The following is a 16,654-nucleotide window of genomic DNA, read 5'->3' as shown; positions in this document are numbered from 1 at the left end:
TATATTTTTGAGAAAATGTATTGCCTACAAAATCTGGTAATTCCATACCGTTGTTCCATGCTCAGTGTTCAGGATGTAGAACCGACAAAAAAATCTAATACAAAAGAAATTAGAAAATACACACCGTCACATTTTGACAATCAACTAAGGACACCAAGAGTCGAATAACATCAACTTGCCTAAAATCAGACAGATATAATATGACTACCGGAAAATGTTCGTGGGAACAAATATTTCTTCAAAGTGAAGCCAACGTTTAAAATACTGAAACGAAATTGGCTTGGCAGAGTTGTGTCCCTTTGCCGCACCAGAGACTTAATAATGATTCTTATCAGATTCGCCCCGATTATGGTTCTTAGTTTGTCAGCAACATTTCCATGCTCGTGCATTATTTCAAAGTGGTAAGCGTCAACGATATGCTCCACTTCACATTTACCTCCCACATGGTGCTGTGATATAATTGGACTACTTTCAGAGCGGCGTTCACCCAAGCTCGCTTACTAATGCTGAAATGATGAATTATATACGCTTCACACCTCTTGTCATCTCTATATACTACTCAGCTTCATTTTCTCTCCCAACTTTACCTTACTCAAAGATTGAACTCGTTTTGCAGCAAACAAATACTGTTTTCCTCCTCCGAACGACCAGTCAAACAGAATTGTCTCCCTTTCCTATTCCGCGGGAATTACCAGAGCTTCATACACATGCCCGACTGGCCACGCGATATGTGGAGTTGCTGCCATGGGAACGTGTGAAGGGGACAGGTGGCAACAACCACCTGGCCGGTGTGTACAGAACGTGTGGGGCCCGCCGGTAAGCACTTTGTTACACCTGTTGTGTATTTACTTCTTACTCTGAAAGTTTGATTTGTTTAGTGACAGGAGTCAGTCTAACTCTCACTCAAACGTAAGGGGTGAGTGAGTGAGATTAGAATTACGCCGCTTTTTAGCAATATTCCAGCAACATCACGGCGGGGGACACCAGAAATGGGCTTAACACATTGTACCCATGTGGGGAATCGAACCCGGATCTTCGGCGTGACGAGCGAACGTTTTAACCACTAGCCTAACCCACCACCCCCAAACGTAAGGAATATATATGAAGGCTTTACATGACGTCGAATTTATAAACTGCTTCCTTAGTTTGCTGGTTGTTGCGATTGGGTGTCCAATATGTCTTTTCTTCATAGATGATTCTAAGAGAACTAACTTGAACCATCATGTTGGACTGGTTTTAATACATCACATTCGGGAGCTAGTATTAGGTATCCTAGCTGTGAGAGCGTTCACTGGTCACACAGGTGGGTTCAATATCTCATTGCAGTACGCTCCCTGAATACAATTTATGGCGAATAAAATTATTGAATATTCCAAAACCGTACTCAGTCACTCATGATAAATGATATTTTTGTATCGGAGCAATGTAATACCTTGATTGGTTGTTGAAGTGATTAAGTCTGTATAACATGTTCGTTCCAGCTGACGGTCTCCGACATCCAGATCGGGTGTCCCCTGAAGCCCTGGACTCGGATCCAGGTGATGGGCATCCTCAGCAGCTTTAACTCCACGTACGTCCTCACCACTCCAACTATCACAGTCCTCGTTATAATAAGGAGATACGATGTGCTTTCAGATTTCTCAGCACTCAAAAATCCGAATATAATGGTTGTCGCTATTATGTGATACGTTATGTTATGACTTATGTTCTGCTGTCAGTCTTCGTGGTCTATCACAATGGACTGACAAGAGGTTGCATTGGTTGACGTAACTTGTTTCGTAATAAATTGTTTTCGGAATATGAAACTCAACAATTAAAATCGAGAAAAAAAAACAACACTTTGAGGAAAGGTTTTCAAAGGCAGTAAATAAGTCCGAAGGCCTTCGAGGATCTAATGCTTGTCCACTAAGTTCAGCCCTCAAGTGGAAGTATAATTTCCATCCTCAATTGGTAGCTGAGTAAAAGGTGAACTACACCGAGCGCACAAATACGTCTCGCAGTTTGGAAATCTGCTGGTATTTCTCTACTCCGTGATGGTATCTAATGGCATTTAAGGCAAAGCAAAATGACTAGCTAATAGCGTGCAGTATGGGCTCCATTTGGGAATACATATCAATTAATGATAACAAGGTTCAATTTACCAAACATTGCATTTCAGAAGCTTTAACCTCATGAAGGGAAATAGTCCACTTCTAGAAGTAACCTTCACCTTCGTGGATTCAACGCCACCTTGCCGTGTGGAGGTCAGTCGCACGGTAGCGTCAAATACTGTTATAGAGGGGTCAAAGGACATTGACCTGTATCCTGGAGATGGCCTTGACCTGAACGTGCGCCTAGGAATGAATGAATATTTTGTGAGTACATATTTGTCAATTACTAGTATATAGCTGTATACGATTACAGGCTATGCTATCGAAATTATCTAGCTCCTAACACTAATGCTGTTTTATCACCGCCTGTCAGCTTGCTGTTTTATTTTATTTTTATTATATTTCACGAAAGTAGGCTGGAAGCATTCTGTGTTTTCGAAAAATATTAAGAAAATAAAGTAAAAAATCAACTTCATCATAAAACTTGAAAACCTTTAATAGATGTTTTGAAGAAGGATTTTTATGTACGTTTGCACTTGGTAACGTGAAAGAGCATTTGGTTCATATAATTACAATGGAACCTATTTCATGTGCTGCAGAATACAATAATTCGAACTTCTTTCCAGGTATATATTAACGACGTCCACATAGCACCCGTCCCCTATGCTGAACCACCAACCACAGCTGACCGTATCGTGCTGGACCAAGGTTTGCAGATGGGCAGCAGACTGGACATAACACACTCAAGTAGGTTGTCGCTTATCATCCTAGAATGTTGAACAATCCAGTGTATTGTATGTCCACTCTATTGATAACACCCTTGACTCATTCGCTACAAAAGCGCCGTCCCGGAAGTCACGAACTTAATTAGGGTTTCTTCAGAATTTCTCCAGCTGTAACCGATATGTGGTACGTAGAATTGGACGCAAAATCAGCTCTAGTAGTGAATGGATCCAGGGTACAATGAGCATACAATCGGAGTACAATACCTGGACCAAGGTATCTGATACATGTGGGTACTCTACAAACAAACAACAGTAACAATTCAGTCATTAAATAATCTTGAAAATTAGGATTTTTCTCTGCACCGTGGGAAAATGTAATTAAAGAAAGTGAGTCCTTTAGGGTGTTATCTAATAAAGGGAATGGCAGGTTATTTTGGGCGATTATCTTATTCATCATCAAAAAGCTACGTCTCTTTCAGTTCAGAACTACATATCTCTACCAGTCTTGGCTCATTGTGTGACATCGTAACTCCACAGTGTGGGCGTCATAATATCAATCACTGGTTGGTCTAGAATGCTGGCATAAGGCTGGAATATTGTTTAAAATTATTCTCCCTTCCCTTAGCTTTTAAGCTGCTATAAAGGGAGGTAATTCTTTGGCCCACTTTATTCTGATGCTTTGTCAATACCAACATCATTTATTGTTAAACCAGATATTCTACAGTTGGAAACTGATGGCAGTTCCGCCGTAGACCTCTCAACAAGAGGCTACATGATCGACGGCAACTTTTTCACCTTCGGAGTCGAGGCATGTGAAGACATCACCGTCACATTAAGTCTTTCGTCGTCGGATGTCGACACCATCACCATCAACATCGGCAGCAACGGTAACACCGTGTCCACAGTCACGGCTTGCAGCACATGTTCAGTGATGACCAAGAGGCACAGTCCTCTAGCGTGTGGAGAGTCTAGACAATTCTGGGTTTCCATGTACAGCACGAACCCTGTGAAATTCAATGTTGGAACTGGTTTTGTGGACAGTCCCGAGGCCGACCTCATATTCAATGGTGCTGGTTACCGACCATCAACAGATTTGGGTGAAGGCGTATTACAGAAAGTTACCGTTATGTCAAACAAGGGCAAGGCACGATGGAGTATATGTAAGTATTAATATGTTCAAATATTTAAAAACGCAATATATTATTCACCAGATATATCCGGAACAAAAAAGGGATGACTATTATTTTGGAAAATAATCTTATGAAATTTTGTGATGATTGGGTCGTTAATCAATACTGCACTCACGTCAATGTCAATTTATGTGTACTTCAGCTGTCAAAACTCATTAATATAAGGGGAATTATAGGTTCAACGTTCCTCATTCTTTTCTCAGTAAGGAAAATTGTTTGGAAATTGTGCTTGTTAGTAAAGCAATAAATGTTGGAACGTGTGATTAGCCTTCGTGATGTGGCTGGTTCACAAGGAGTCTTTGATGTTTTAATGGATGATACAACTGCGGTCCTATGGACATATCAGAAAATTGTAATCAAGGGTTGGAATCCCGCTTCGTCCTGTTTTAAGGTTTGTAGGCGCCATCGTCGTGCTCATGTATTTTAATGTCTGAAACCTGCGTCACTTCCGGCTTTAGTCGTAGAGCTGACAGGAAGCAATAAAATAAGACATCGCTCAAAACAGCGTCAAACCCAAATCACTCACTCACCCGAAACTGCAATACTGTTGACCGCGGCGTGACTAATGACCAATACACCCAGAGTTGAAAGTTCAACTGTTACTTTCTGCTCCAGCTCAGCCCGACATCGAGCGGTGTGGTTCGCCACGTGCAATGACTAACAGTATTCCCCTTCTCCTGCCGGAAACTGCCGAGGTACAATACCGGTGTTCGGAGGACTTCGCCTTTTGCGGAACCTCGGATAAGATGACATGTGCCAAAGACAATCTGTGGAAGGGGCTTATGGGAACATGCGTGAAATCCATATATAATAATATTCAGAAGGTGGGTGCTGATTTGTAAAGAGATTATTCCAGGAATTGATACTGTCAGTTAGTTTTGCAATGCATGCTTCTGGGTAGAAACACAGGGAGACGCCACTGATGTCATAGTCACTGTGGATGATGGGGTATCTAATACAGATGTCCGATTTCCTATCACCCACCCGCCCTGGATTTTCATTTTGACTTGAAATAATGAGAAATATTTATTATGAAACACATAAAGGTATCTTATCTGAATTTCCCCGAGCCTATGTACTAAAGGGTAATCTTAATTGTGCACAATCGTAAAAAGCCCACGTCACCTTGATCACGAAAAACTGTTTCCGAAGCCAAGCAACTATATCTAAATAATAAATTCATCAAATTTTAAAGACTATTATCGAGTGATAAAAATGGAAAGTTTTACACAAGTAAGTTACACCATTCGTTTGAAAAAAATGTTAATTGTATGTTCTTTCCCAATTCTAATGTGCTCAAAGCACACACTTTTGCCCGACAGAGTGCACTTGAATTTCATTCCCTTCTCCCTTATATCATAACTTACTTACGTTTGGCGCTTGAAGGTTAACAACATCGTCACTAAATGATCCTACCGGGTGCCCAGTACTGGGTTCACTGGTGGGTCGATATAGGCGTATGTCCAGCAGGTCACTTGCCTGTGGGGACACCTCATGTAATATTGTGGGGAAGGACGTACTCCCTTAAAACTGTAAGGCGTCAATTTTGTCAAAAAACGATCTCCCGTTCAGCTGCTGTCAGCAATCAATGCTCCTTAACTTCACCTGTGGCATGAACGCTGAACGCGGGACCACGTGCTACACGTTCATTCGACGGGAGGTCCGTATTCTTCCAGTATTCCTTCTGGACAATGTATACAATGTGTGAAGCCCATTGCTGGAATATTGCTAAATCATTCTCGTTCACTTCCTGTCTTCACACATCCATGAACAAATGTAAGCTGATATAAGTTAACTTGCGTGTGTCAGACATGACATTTCTCTGTTGACGTCTTCAGCCACCCGTCGGTCGATCATCCATGTTGAAGTTGAAGTGCAGGTTTCAAGAGACGTCGGCAGTGTCGCTCCATTTAATGAAAGGATCTCAAAAGTAGGTGGCGTGTATCATTGTCTGGATAACAACTTCTGTACTGCTTGTAACGTCTAATCAAGGCTTCTCTTGCCACTTCCCTGTCTTCAGGTGAAATGTACACATTTGCGTTAGGATTAGATTGAAAACAAAAATAAACTAACGAACAAACAAATTTGAAAAAAAAGAAAGAAAAAATACAAAAGAAAGTAAAAACATACAAAAAGCAAACGATAATAACGATAAAGGACTGCTTACATCCTACCAAGGTTCAAGTTTCAATACTGAGACCCGTATCCAAAACACGACACGAATAACCACTTCTTGTTTGCTTGCGTTGTACTCCCATCAAACTCATGTGTACATTTTGTTTATCCCGTCAGATCATACACATGTTATGTGTTTACATGTTTGCACACAGAATGATGAAACGTCTTACAAGCAATTTAGTTGTTATACATAAATGATTTACTCATATAGTGGTCATTTGTGGACTTGACCCGTGAAGATCCGGGTTAGAATTGATCTTCAGCAACCCATGCCTGTCGCAAGAGGCGACTAACGGGATCAGATGGTGAGACTCACTGACCTGGGTCTCCTTTTACTAAGGTTAACCTTAACTCCCATTCTTTAACATTGCACTAAGGTTACCTTAGTGACTTACGATCAACTTATTGCTTGGTGAAAGGAGGCCCTGGTTGACACATGTCATCGTATCCCAATTGCGTAGATCGGTGCTCATGATGTTGATCACTAGATTGTCTGGTCCAGGCTAGATTATTTACAGACCACTGCAATATTTGCTGGAATATTGCTGAGTGCGGCTTTAAACAACAAACCAAACATCTAACTCTTGGTTTCAATCTGTAGGGGTAATATCTAACAATGAATTCCTTTCTGTTTTCAGAATTACGATTAAACTGAGTGATCTGGCAGGGGACATGAATCTTGTGATGACGATATTTCAAGGAGGGTTTGACTTACATAGGGTGAAGGGCGGGGTGGAGATGGACGCTGCTAACGTCCCTGGCGTGTCATTCACGACGGGAGAGGAGAGACACGTCGTCATCTATAACTCCTACACAGGCTACAAGGTGATACAACAGTGTCAAACCTCGATATGACCATCTTCAGATAGTTGTTAAGCTGTTTTCGACCGCTTGTAACAATATTCCAGGAACAACTCTTTTGACGTTGGTGTGGACGAAAGGCGTTGTGATCAACCTTTTCGTTGACAATATATAGCGTTTTATTAATAATGCATCCATTTATATAACGCCAAACTCCACACCAGGTATGTTCATAGCGCTAACAATCAAATCACAGCACATTATTACCCTAGATAACCCAAGCTGTCTGTTAGGCACTAGAAGGTTATAGTCACATGACTTATCCCGCCTGATACCCATTTTCTGCTGGGTTAACAGAGGCAACTCTGAACAAACTCACTAGCCTAAGGTGAGACCACATGGATCACACGTGCTTCGTTGTGGGGCAGGACTGAAGTCCTAGACACATTTACTTTTACTACATGCATCGCCGAATCAGTATGGAGGCCAAAGGCTGACTGATCTGTGTGTTTCTAGATCTACGAGGTTGGTATCTTACTCATCTATGTCTTTCCGATCTCTCACAGATATCTCACTGAGATCTCTCACTGACCGGTCCGTGTATTTCTAGGTGTACGTGGATGGGCAGCTAGCCGGGACGTTCAACCACACCGACACAGCCTGGAAGAAGGTGCAGAAGGTGGATGTTGATGGTTTCGAGATGATGAAGAGGGCGGAGCTGGCACCAACAGGTAGGTCACTCGGCTCAACAGTGGAATGATTTGTTATGTGGCTCAAACTTGGTAAAAACATTTAGACATATAACATGTCTTACAAGTGGTATAGATATTCTCATATGTCGCAGGTCTTAGCATCGGTATTGATATCTAGATATTGTGTATGGCACAAGATTGTTAGTGATATTCTAATATTTCGTATGGTTTGATATTCAGAATTATATCCAGAAAGCTCATGTGGGCCAACACTGGTATTGATTTCTAAATTTTTTGTACTGCTCAACGTAGGCATTATCCAGAAATTATCCAGAGACTGAATAGATATTTTTATACAATATCAACTTTGATATGTTTGTTGAAATTGTATAGCGAAACCAAAATAATATATACCTCCAAGCAGAGAAGAGGACTTTCGGAAAGGAATCTTTTGTGTAGATATCCAGATTTTGATACGTCCTGAAGTTGTTTTTGTCAAAATGGTTTGAATGATTGTCAACCCTCCCCTAGCCTGACTCCCACCTTATGTCCCAGTGACCGGGATGCCAACCTGCCCTCCCCCACAGCTGAAGGTTCACAGTACCGTGGTAGCAGAGGACCGCACCCTGGGAGGTACGGCAACGTACGAGTGTGTCCCAGACTTCACCTTCTGTGGCGACACCGACACCATCACGTGCTCAAGCGACGGCAGCTGGAGGGGTGGACAGGGGTCATGCGTCCAGACCAGATGGCTGGTCAACAAGGTCCTCACCGAGGAAGTAAGATTATTCTCTTGATCGTCGGGGAACCAAACGTCAGCGTGAGATTTAACCAGACTGAATTAACTGCTGAACAAATTCCATGCGGTGTAATAGATTATGTAATGATGATTATTATGAATTGATCACTGAACATCCTTGATGACACCAGGTGTTAACGAAAAGGGTGAACACCATTTCTCTTTTCATGCAGTCGCAAACCTTTAACGAGTATTAAGGTAGTACAGGGTTGTCGTGATGGCAGTTCTGTTGCAGTGTTCTCTTATAACTAAAATATGTTCCCTGCAACACGCCATTTTCCCTCTTCCCTTGCTTGACAACGACATTAGAATCTATGTCGAAACGTCGCCTATATCACCACTTGCTTGACAACTACATTAGAATCTATGTCGAAACGTCGCCTATATCACCACTTGCTTGACAACTACATTAGAATCTATGTCGAAACGTCGCCTATATCACCACTTGCTTGACACCGACATTAGAATCTATGTCAAAATGTCGCCTATATCACCATTTGCTTGACAACGATATTAGAATCTATGTCGAAACGTCGCCTATATCACCACTTGCTTGACACCGACATTAGAATCTATGTCAAAATGTCGCCTATATCACCATTTGCTTGACAACGATATTAGAATCTATGTCGAAACGTCGCCTATATCACCACTTGCTTGACAACGACATTAGAATCTATGTCGAAACGTCGCCCATATAGAATAAAGAAGTAGTATATCCATACAAATAGTCCTCATTCTTCTTGTTCCTGCAAGTTACATGCGGTTTGGGTGCTGGGGCAGCTTATTGGTTAAAGTGTTCGCTCGTCATACTGAAGATACGAGTTCGAATCCCTACGTGGGTACCGTGCTGGAAACAAATGATATCCCATTTGAATTACGCTAAAGACGTCCTGAAACAATATCTACTTATTTACCCAATAGTTTCAATCTTATAACACCCCCTGGCATTCCATTTAGGCCAAAGTAATACGAAAAGGGTCATTTGACATGTGTGATGCTTATGTGTGTGGTCTAGACACGTGATGTAAACGCGTGTGACGTTGACGTGTGTGATGGTGATGCGCGATGATGACGTGTATAATGTAGACGTGTGTGATGCTGACTTGTGTGTTGTTGACGCGTCTGATTGTGACATGTACGATGTTGACGTGTGTGATATTGACAAGCCTGATTGTAACGTGTGATGTTGACGTGTGTGATATTGACAAGCCTGATTGGGACGTGTGATGTTGCAGGAGATGACGTTCCAGATCCCAGTGTGTCTGTACACCAATCCCGGGTTGGTGGAGGTGAAGGTCCAGCTGGAACTGAAGGGAGGCCCGTAAGTCCACAATGACTGTCTCTCAGATCCTCATACAAATACGTCACTATCAAAAGCAAATCTACAATTATTTTGCAAGTCGAAATCTATTTAAAAATCATTTCAGAGACTAAATATCCTGGCACGTCTTTGTTCCACAGCTTTAGATAATATATCACACGACATGTGTATTTATCTGTCTACGAAGCACATAAATCTGCCAGTGTATATTTAAGTAGAAAGTCAGATTGGATTTTCTTTGTTGAACAGAAAATTACACCAGTGCCCAGGCATGGCAGGTCAAAACAGTTCCTAGACTTGACCTTCTTAATAGAGGTGTGACGATATTGAAATGTCACGATACGATACGTATCGCGATATCTTGGAACGATACGATGCGAATCACGATATGCTGTCTTTAGTTATTTTCTTTAAAAAAGTGTATTTTGATAACAAGTAACAGTGTAAAGTTTGACATAACCGTCAATTTCTAGTGAAAATTCACAATTTTTAGGTCAACGATACATATCACGATACGGAAAAAAGTATCGATATATTTATTGTCAGAAAAATTATCACGATTATCGATACTACGATATATCGTCACAGCTCTACTTCTTAATGTCCTGAGATCCATCTGCAGAAGTAGCGAGAACTGCGTTCTCATTTTAATGAGTTTGGTGCCGGGCTTGAATATTTCTCAGATGATTTGTAACGTTGCAAGTATTAATATTGTTGTTTTATTCCTTATGCGTACCTCTAATATAATACGTCTTTGTCCACGATCCTCAGGTTCTACCTGGAGCTCCGGCCCCAACACGCTGGTTATGATACCCACAGACTGGACGTCACCGAGGGGTCGGGCACCTTAAACATCGCCTTGACCCCAGACGCGACCCCCGTAAACATCCCTTCGTCAGATCTCGTCGTGACCTTCACCTTTAAAATATCGACAGAAACAATAACTGTAAGTACCTCCATCAGCAAAAAATACCCCAACAACAACCCCCCAAAACAACAGAACTAAAAGAATAAACCCAGAAACGAAAACCGAAAACGCCGAATCCCTCCTTTTTACAAAAATTCTTTCTCGTTTTCTAACTGGCACAGCTACTCATTGTTCACAATTGTTTACTGTCACTTTCGACACAATATGATAACTATATATTGTTGTAGACTGAAGTATTACATTGATGGGGTTTCCCAGTCATCACTTACCACAGGAATCATTAATATAAACGTGCATACATTCATGTATATTGACGTGACTTTGTAAGGACGTGAGACTTTGTATGCACATTAAAGGTCCTAAGATAGAAATAATCACCTTTTAAACCAATACTTAGGTAATTAATCATGAACACCTTATCCCCCATCTGTCCAATGTTAAACAAGTTACCTTACGACTGGATGGCCTAATGGATACAGTGTCTGCCCACAGAGCGGAAATTCAGTGGTTTGATCCCCGACCCATATATCAAAAGACGTTAATAGATGATACTTGTTGTTTCCCTGCCCTGGGACGGCATTTATGGTGACCAGCTGACCAGTCCGGATGCGGCGTAATACATCTTTCAGTCATCTACTTCTTTGTTTCAGTATATGCTGGGGACGAAGGTCATCATGATAGTGCCCACCACTTACTCTCACTTCAACATGCTGGCCGTTGGGAGAAAGGGAATCCTTTTACAGACTGTGGCCATGAGCAATCAAGTACAATCTTGATGATTGAGATGTGTCTTGTGCAGCAGTTAATTATTTTTTAATTAAACATGTGGCCTCGCTAGTTTACCGTCAAGTCAAGGGTGCCACAGCCCAGTGTGCCTAGGTTATGTCCATTAAGTATACAGGCATCCTTGGTTTCGAATGCAAGGGTCGCCTTTATTATATGGGTATTTGTTGCTTGCTCTATACTTTTCGATAACATCCTCAAACTTCTTTCATGGGCATTGAAGAAGTTGAGTTGATGAAGAATGATGACAATATTTATGGATATACAACTTCCTTTATTGTGTGAAAGGCGACGTTTCCACATATATTCTAATGTCGTTGACAACGACATAAGAATCTATGTCGAAACGTTGCCTTTCTCAAAATAAAAGAAGTTGTATATCCATAACAATTATCATCATTCTTCAAAATCCTAAAATATAGGAGATTACACCTCCCCAAATCTTTCAGTTCAAGTGTATTTAACCTGACAAATCAACCATGATATAAGAAATAAGATGCTGTTTGACTAGTATATTAGATAACAATTGAATTTGTTTGATCTTTTTATTATCTTTAGGGATAGATGTATTTCAAAGCTGTATTGAAACAGAGTTTGCATGTAACAAGAGATGTCACCACTGAGGGATTTAGAAGTGGGAGCAACAAGGAGGGGTAGTAACATATTGATGGACAACTTCTTTATTACAAATGATCACTGATTTGATAACGGTGTTAGAACCTTCGCCGAAATTTCGCTTCCTTTGTAAAAAAGAAATTCTTCATATATTTATTTGTATCATTCCTTAAAGGGGATGTCGTACTGGCAATAGCTTTAATGACGCATGGAATACCTCTTACACTCCGTGCACCAGAATGCGTGTTTGTGCTTGTTGGATTGAGAAGCTAGTGTGTGACGAAACTGTAGAAACATCGGACGTAGGTTATATTGGCAGGAAGAAGGAATATCAAACAGGTTATAGTGATTTATGGCAAGAATTCATTTCTTATGCCTAGCGTAGCTTGTAGTGGTGTTATAACGGTTCATATAACGGTACCGTACGATAGCGTTCACAAGATCAGTGTTTTAGTGTTGTTTTAGTGTGAACCATGTAACGTTTAAAGGTCGAGTGTACTCAGTCGTATTAGAACCCTCACAAGTCGATCCAGTTGACAGATTGACGGATCAAGACGGTCTGGTCGATTAGAAATTGTCAGAGGAACTGTGGAGCACAGGTTCTCATATTGACACAGTTCGCACTAACTGCTGTCTGGACCTTGACAGGGAATTCTCAGAGAACATATTGGAACTCGTCGCACTATCTATTGTCTAGACCTGGAATGGAAAGTGTCAGAGGATATGTGGAGCACAGTCTTTCATATTTGAAATTGGTCGCACTATCTACTGTCTAGACCTTGAATGAGAATTGGACAGTCCCTCTTTAAAGCGTTTTGAATCACTGCTAAATAACATTAAAGCTTTCGTCACCACATGGGTTAGTGAGATCACTGTGACGTCATAATAATTACATTGACGTTATAATGACGTGTTATAAAATGATATTTTCCTAAGAGAAAATGCTCATGTTATATCACTGAACCATCTCGATATTTCATTTAAAATGTGTAGTGGGGGAAATGGGAGGGTGATACTTCATTACACCGTAGCAATTACTGAAACCTTTACCCATATCTATCATTTTATTTGTGATTATATTCACAAAAAGAACCATAACGCTAATTTATGATATACTAGATTGTATATGAAGGTGCATAAAATAGAAAACAGCGACATCTACAGTGGCACCACCGAGCTGTTGAGACGATTCAGGATCCGGTACCATGACTGGCTCAGACGATACAGGATCCGGTACCGTGACTGGCTCAGACGATACAGGATCCGGTACCGTTACTGGCTCTGATTATGACCCTTCGTATTTAAGGAATATGTCCTGTGACCTTGAGTTTCATCAGAGTGTGAGTCAACGACGTGCATCATTTGAGTTTCTCCTCATTTATCTTGCACACCGTGCCGTAACTGAAATACTGTTCAACGCGGTTTGAACCCATATAACTCACTCACTTACACACATGTCCGTTGACGTGTAATAAACAATCTACAGAACTGGCATTATTTATTTTCCGTGTGAAGAAACTGCATGTTAAACATTCGTATAAATGAACCGTCGTGACGATGCGTCTGTATGCTAATAAATATCCATGTATTATGTATGAATAAAACAGTATTGGTATAGAAATAAACAAATAACTATCGTTTACATCGTGTGTGTTTATGAATACAATTGTACTATGCTGTTGGTAAAAAGAAAGTCTACACAAATTTTGATGGAAGCAGAACATTATACAAACAAGGAGTGGTCATTCGGTGTTGAATTTTTTGTTGGGGTATTATCGATATCACATGCATTCTATATGCATCGCACAACAAGTGATGTGACGTTTCCAGGGAAAAGGGCGTCGCAGTTTCACGATAACAGAGAGAAGTACTAATTTTCAAGTATTAACTTTCTTTGCCCGGTAGGGTATTTCTATAAGCCCAACAGAGCTGCCCCGGTCGTGCAGCTTCAAGAGGGAGAAATGATTTCTTTGTCTGTAGAAATAGCCTCGGCTTGTGTGTGCATTCACTTCACTTATAGACCGTGCGCTTTGAGGTCCAGATGGGGGGCCTGGAATTTGTCCCAGACAATTCTGGAAAAATATCAAGAATGCTTTAGAAATCTGAAAATAGAGGAAACTCTCTGTCCAAAAATACATCACTTCAAACCATTTTGGGTTGTCCTTTTAATTGTTTTATCTGCTGGTGGACAAAACACATCTTGTCTCAGAGCTCCCTGTCCATACGTGATGAAATATTACAAACACGCATTTTGAAAACAACATACATCTTTATTAAGTGCGGATTGCATGACTCTTATACAGCGACCTTGGGTTCGTGGCACCAAACAGTACCCTTATCAATAGACTGAGGAACGTACCTCAGATAGCTTAACTTTGTAAAAGTACATATTTGCATTTTTCGAGACAAATTTCCACCATTGCAAATCACAGGAGGCCTCACGAGGTTCGAATACATAAATATTATTACCCTCGTCCTCACTGAACCAAATTAGTTTTACACAAAATTACACTGGCACGGATAAACAAGCTGTTGGAGTGATGAGTGACAGTAAAACAGACAAAATCAAATTAGGCAACATTTTTCAGTTTACAAAAAGAAGAATAAAATACTCAGTACACCTTCTGTCCCTTGGTACCATGTAAGTCGATGGTCAGGAATATGAACAACTTTGGTGAATGAGTACAGTTAAATATACAGTGAATGAGTGTAGTTTGACGCCGCTGCTAGTAAAATGGTGGCGTACACCTTTGAGAACAGCAAATATTACTGTTGAGAATCTAAACCGTCTTTAGACTTGACTAGCGAACGCTTTACCCACTGAACCACTTCATTTGCATGAGGCTTTACACACCAGGGTGATTATTACTCTTTATTAAGGACGGTCAGAGACCCTATCTTGGTGCCTGAAGATACATTGATGAGCTTCACGTTCCTTAGGGAGGATTCATATGGATACGTGAAAGTCGCTCCCCCACTGAGAGAAATCTGTAATAGAATGTACAGTTTGTTTAATGAAAGGCTTGAAAAGAGCTATTGAATCACAGCCTTAAACATATCTCAATAATCGTAACATGTTTAACATTTTATTATTTTAAAATACTTAAACAAGTAAATCCCTTTAGAATTGTTATTTAGAACATGTTTATGACATGTTCATCAGTACATTGTGTAGGATTTAAACATGTTTAAATAAACTGCCTTTCATTCGGCACTAAGTCAAAGAAACGGACTTTAGTGATGAAAACATATATTCAGTTCAGTTCATTTCCGTAATTAGGCCACCAGCCCATATTACAAATCCAAGAAACCAGTATTAGCAACACTTGAGCACCAGTAGGTATGTTTAAGGTGTTAACATGTCATGAATTTAAACGTGACGAAAACATACATATGCAAATTCGTATGCCGATGAGGTTCTAAATGTGATGTGTTCCTATATCTTGTTTCTTCTGTGCTATATATCTCACAGGGGCGTGTCTCGCTTAGAAACAGCGTTAGAAAGACATATAGGTGTATAGAACCAACCCTATTACTATATAAAAGGAAATGTATGTAACGACGAAACCACCCTTGGCTGATCCAAGCTTTTGGCTTTGAATTGTGGAGGTAGCTGTTTTCGGTGAGTTGTGGCGTATAACTTTTGAAATAATGATCCGATTGTGACCATTTATAGCTCATTTTGTAGGGAAATCATCTTGCTTTTGATTCCTAGGCCTCGGCGGGGCCTTAAAATATTTTACGTGGTGAAATCTAACTTTGATTGAGGAGAAGGTGGTTTCGTCGTTACATCCCTTTCCTTTCATATAGTAATAGGTTTGGGTCTATACACCTATATGTCTTTAAGCGAGACACGCCCCTGTGATATATCTCACATGATATACGGAGGTTGTTCATGAAGTATATCCCATTACAACTGCAGTCACTTAACTTTAGTTAGTTTATATTACCTAGTACGTATATATACATCTATTTACATATTATCTAATTATATAATATCCATAATTATAATTATCGAAAGACGATTCTCAAAGATACATTCACATTACATTGAAAGCCGTTGGAGTCACGATGATGGTCAGGTCGATGTTTGCGGGGATGAAGCCGTGGTGCTGTATAGCCTCAGATTGTACACTCTTCCGTCCCAGCAATGCACTAGCGGTCAAACTGTCGGACGGCCTAATGTACCTGATACGCAGCACGATTTCCTTGTCAGCTACCAATTGCATCTGAAACCTTGATGTTAAAAGAAGCTATACTATTAATTTAGAGGAATACAGGCATAAACAAGGTAAAAGACTGGATGTATGAAAACATGCATGATAAAAAGTCATAACACTGGAATAGACGAATACACGTGTAAAAGCATGCTAAAAAGTTACAATACTTGGTTATATGAATGCAACATGAAAATGAACAGCATTGCAGAAAATGATCTCATCGAACGTAAAATGCACAACATTGGAATAAGCCTACATAATATAGACATAAAACAACAATAAATAAATACATGCATATTATAGAGATCT

The 16,654-nt window shown here is 40.4% G+C and overlaps 1 protein-coding gene and 1 long non-coding RNA gene across 2 annotated transcripts in view; one reads left to right on the top strand and one right to left on the bottom strand.

Annotated features, from left to right (window-relative positions):
- LOC124279933 overlaps positions 1–13,765 on the top strand; it is a 37,685-nt gene extending 23,920 nt beyond the window's left edge. Inside the window, exons 8-20 of the mRNA XM_046715809.1 lie at positions 617–816; positions 1,482–1,570; positions 2,159–2,354; positions 2,717–2,837; positions 3,529–3,975; positions 4,621–4,829; positions 5,844–5,935; positions 6,822–7,008; positions 7,595–7,715; positions 8,232–8,455; positions 9,714–9,799; positions 10,571–10,745; positions 11,378–13,765. Of these exons, the coding sequence (XP_046571765.1) occupies positions 617–816; positions 1,482–1,570; positions 2,159–2,354; positions 2,717–2,837; positions 3,529–3,975; positions 4,621–4,829; positions 5,844–5,935; positions 6,822–7,008; positions 7,595–7,715; positions 8,232–8,455; positions 9,714–9,799; positions 10,571–10,745; positions 11,378–11,503 (2,273 nt within the window). The 3' untranslated portion in view covers positions 11,504–13,765. The remainder of the gene's footprint in view (positions 1–616; positions 817–1,481; positions 1,571–2,158; positions 2,355–2,716; positions 2,838–3,528; positions 3,976–4,620; positions 4,830–5,843; positions 5,936–6,821; positions 7,009–7,594; positions 7,716–8,231; positions 8,456–9,713; positions 9,800–10,570; positions 10,746–11,377) is intronic.
- A 609-nt stretch (positions 13,766–14,374) lies between these two features.
- On the bottom strand, positions 14,375–16,353 carry LOC124279924. Its single transcript, XR_006899529.1, has 2 exons — positions 16,175–16,353; positions 14,375–15,113 (listed from the first exon to the last, which is right to left on the bottom strand). It is a non-coding gene; the product is annotated as an uncharacterized LOC124279924 (long non-coding RNA).
- Between the last annotated feature and the right edge of the window lie 301 nt (positions 16,354–16,654).

This window comes from Haliotis rubra, unplaced genomic scaffold (genome assembly GCF_003918875.1).
Source record: "Haliotis rubra isolate DU_JTF1 unplaced genomic scaffold, ASM391887v1 Scf259, whole genome shotgun sequence".
Classification (NCBI taxonomy): domain Eukaryota; kingdom Metazoa; phylum Mollusca; class Gastropoda; order Lepetellida; family Haliotidae; genus Haliotis; species Haliotis rubra.
Note: the sequence above shows the minus strand (reverse complement) of the source record. Positions and strands in the feature narration are given on the sequence as shown.